The following is a 2,500-nucleotide window of genomic DNA, read 5'->3' as shown; positions in this document are numbered from 1 at the left end:
GAATCACGAATGTCGTTACCTCGCGCACCGCCAAAGAAACAAAGAAGGGTGACATTGTAGGGTTGTGAGGGTGTGTTTTTTAAGGGAGTTTGGGGGAGATCACATGTCCTCACACACGCCGCTGTCCAGACACAGCCTCACCAGGAACTGCTCGAGGTTGGAGATGAGTTCCTTGCGCGAGTAGCCTTCGTTCATCAAGTTGAGGAAGAAGAGGCGGTGGCGGTAGAGGAAGTCCTCGTACTCGGAGGAGGCGCGGATGATGCGTCTCGGCTGTGGCGGGAGAAAGAGGGGAGGGAGTTAGTGTATAATGAGTGAGTACAGCCAAAGAATGATAATGTGACGTGAGTGAAATATTTGAAACCTATATCATGTTTATGGTAAAATGGAGGCTCGATATGTCTCGGCTAAGGGGAGGGAGGTAGGGAGAAAGAGAGGGGCAGGGGTTAGTAAGATGTGTAGTAAATGTGTAGTATCATAACATGAATGAAACTGATATGGTGATGATAAAATGGAGGGCTGGATGATACGTCTCAGCTAAGAAGTTCACAGGCGTGGCCTAAAAATGAATGTATCAGCAATATAGTCAACCTTTTGAATGTGGTCGATCATTTTCCCTGTGATAGTCATAAATGAACCAAACAATCGAAGTGTAACAAAGTTATAGCTATGAACAGAAACGGAACCTACTATCAAAACGAAGAAAAATGTAAAAAAAAAAAAATTCTATCTTTTTCACTGTTCATCACAGTGCCTCTCCTCATCCGCTGAATCTGACTCCACTTTAGACGAGTCATCTGGCCGATACTTATACATTAATTCTTTCGCTACTATCTGGAAGGGGCGTCGATATTTTTTCTACTTTAACTACTTTTTTTACTTCCTCTCCCCGTCTCCCCTTTCTTGCCCGTTCTTGTTCTAGTCTCCTGAGCTGCCAAGTTAGTCCCAGGTTAGCGTCGATCGCTCGTGTTATAAGTTCATTTCGCTCGGCAGTTATTTACCTTCATGATTTATTGATCCTCTTTTGTTTCAGAATTAGAGGTAATTGTTTTTTGTTTTTTATATCATTCATATGGGTTTGTGTTTTTTTTTTATTGTTAGTATTTTTTTTCTTATATTTATTTTTTATCTTTTATCTTATTTTTTTTTTATTTTTCGTAATTTTTTTTTTTTTTTTTATTTTTTTTTATTTGATATTCATACATCAGACCTAAACTAAGTACAAACAAATACATTTAGTATTTCACTGACCTACCCTGTTTAAGAAAAGAGGGAGATAATAATTCAACACGCAATAAGCTAATTTGTCCACCTGGCAAGTTACAATGTACATTACAATGTATATTCGCAAATCATGCTTAGTCATCACTCATTTAGGAGGAAGAGTCAACCAAGTGGATGCTGTTTCAGCGATCGAATCTGAACCAGCGACACACGTTTTCAGCTTAACGAAGTTTGAAAATTATTGCCTCTTAAGATGTGCTTTAAAGAAGAGGATGACAACCTGTGTCATTGGGAGATTAAGAAGGCTTATTTTTCACTTGAACGTCAAGGGAATTATATATATATATATATATATATATAATATATATATATATAAAATATATATATAATAGTATTATATATATATATATATACATTCCATACATACATATATATCAATACATGATGCCATACATATATACATATATACATAAATACACACATACATACATCCATACATATAATAATTTATATAATATATATATAAATATATATATATATATATTATATATATATATGTATATATATATGTATAATATGTATATATATATATATATGTATATATAAAAAATAATTTTTTGAAGGGATTTAAATTTATATATATATATATATATATATATATATATATATATATATATATATATATATATATATATACATATATACACATTCATATACATCCACCCCTCCTCCCCCCGTTCAAAGATAAACAAAAATAATCTCAAAATAGCAACAAAATCTGACGTCAACAGACAGAGAGCAGTATATCAAAGGGTCGGTGAGGCAATAACAAGAGCTATCAAGACGAAGCCATTGGACGGTGAATGAGCGAGGCGTGTCGATGCTAATTGCTTGGGACGCTTGGAGGACGTGTGCAGATGGAGGAGGAGGAGGAAGAGGAGGAGGAGGAGGGTGGAAGAGGGGGGATGGAGGAGGAGGAGGGTTGGATGAAGGGGGAGGAGGAGGGGTGGTGGTGGAGGAGGAGGAGGAGTAAGGGGGGTAGTGGTGGTGGAGGAGGGTGGGATGAGGGGGGGTGGAGGAGGAGGAGGAGGGTTGGATGAGGGGTGGTAGTGGTGGAGGAGGAGGAGGAGGAGGAGGAAGAAGAGGAGGGGTGGTGCTGGTGGTGGAGGAGTAGGTGTTGGTAGAGGAGAAGGAGGAGGAAGAGTGGGGTGGAGGAGGGGGGGGGGGGGAATGAGGAGGAAGAAGAGGAGGGGGGGTGGGGGTGGTGGGGGTGGAGGAG

General features: G+C 39.0%; 1 protein-coding gene across 2 annotated transcripts in view; it reads right to left on the bottom strand.

Moving 5' to 3' along the window:
• LOC147469131 (uncharacterized) overlaps positions 1-2,500 on the bottom strand; it is an 11,643-nt gene that overhangs the window by 1,863 nt on the left and 7,280 nt on the right. The window contains exon 3 of one of the 2 annotated variants that reach the window (XR_015192213.1): positions 20-270. Coding sequence is in view for 1 of the 2 variants with exons in the window: in XM_086551210.1 (XP_086407336.1) it covers positions 142-270 (129 nt within the window). In the remaining variant the exon portion in view is untranslated. The remainder of the gene's footprint in view (positions 1-19; positions 271-2,500) is intronic. The other variant, XM_086551210.1, reaches the window with a different exon arrangement.

This window comes from Penaeus japonicus, unplaced genomic scaffold (assembly GCF_977035675.1).
Source record: "Penaeus japonicus unplaced genomic scaffold, GWHDUDI00000001_assembly GWHDUDI00000024, whole genome shotgun sequence".
Lineage (NCBI taxonomy): Eukaryota > Metazoa > Arthropoda > Malacostraca > Decapoda > Penaeidae > Penaeus > Penaeus japonicus.
Note: the sequence above shows the minus strand (reverse complement) of the source record. Positions and strands in the feature narration are given on the sequence as shown.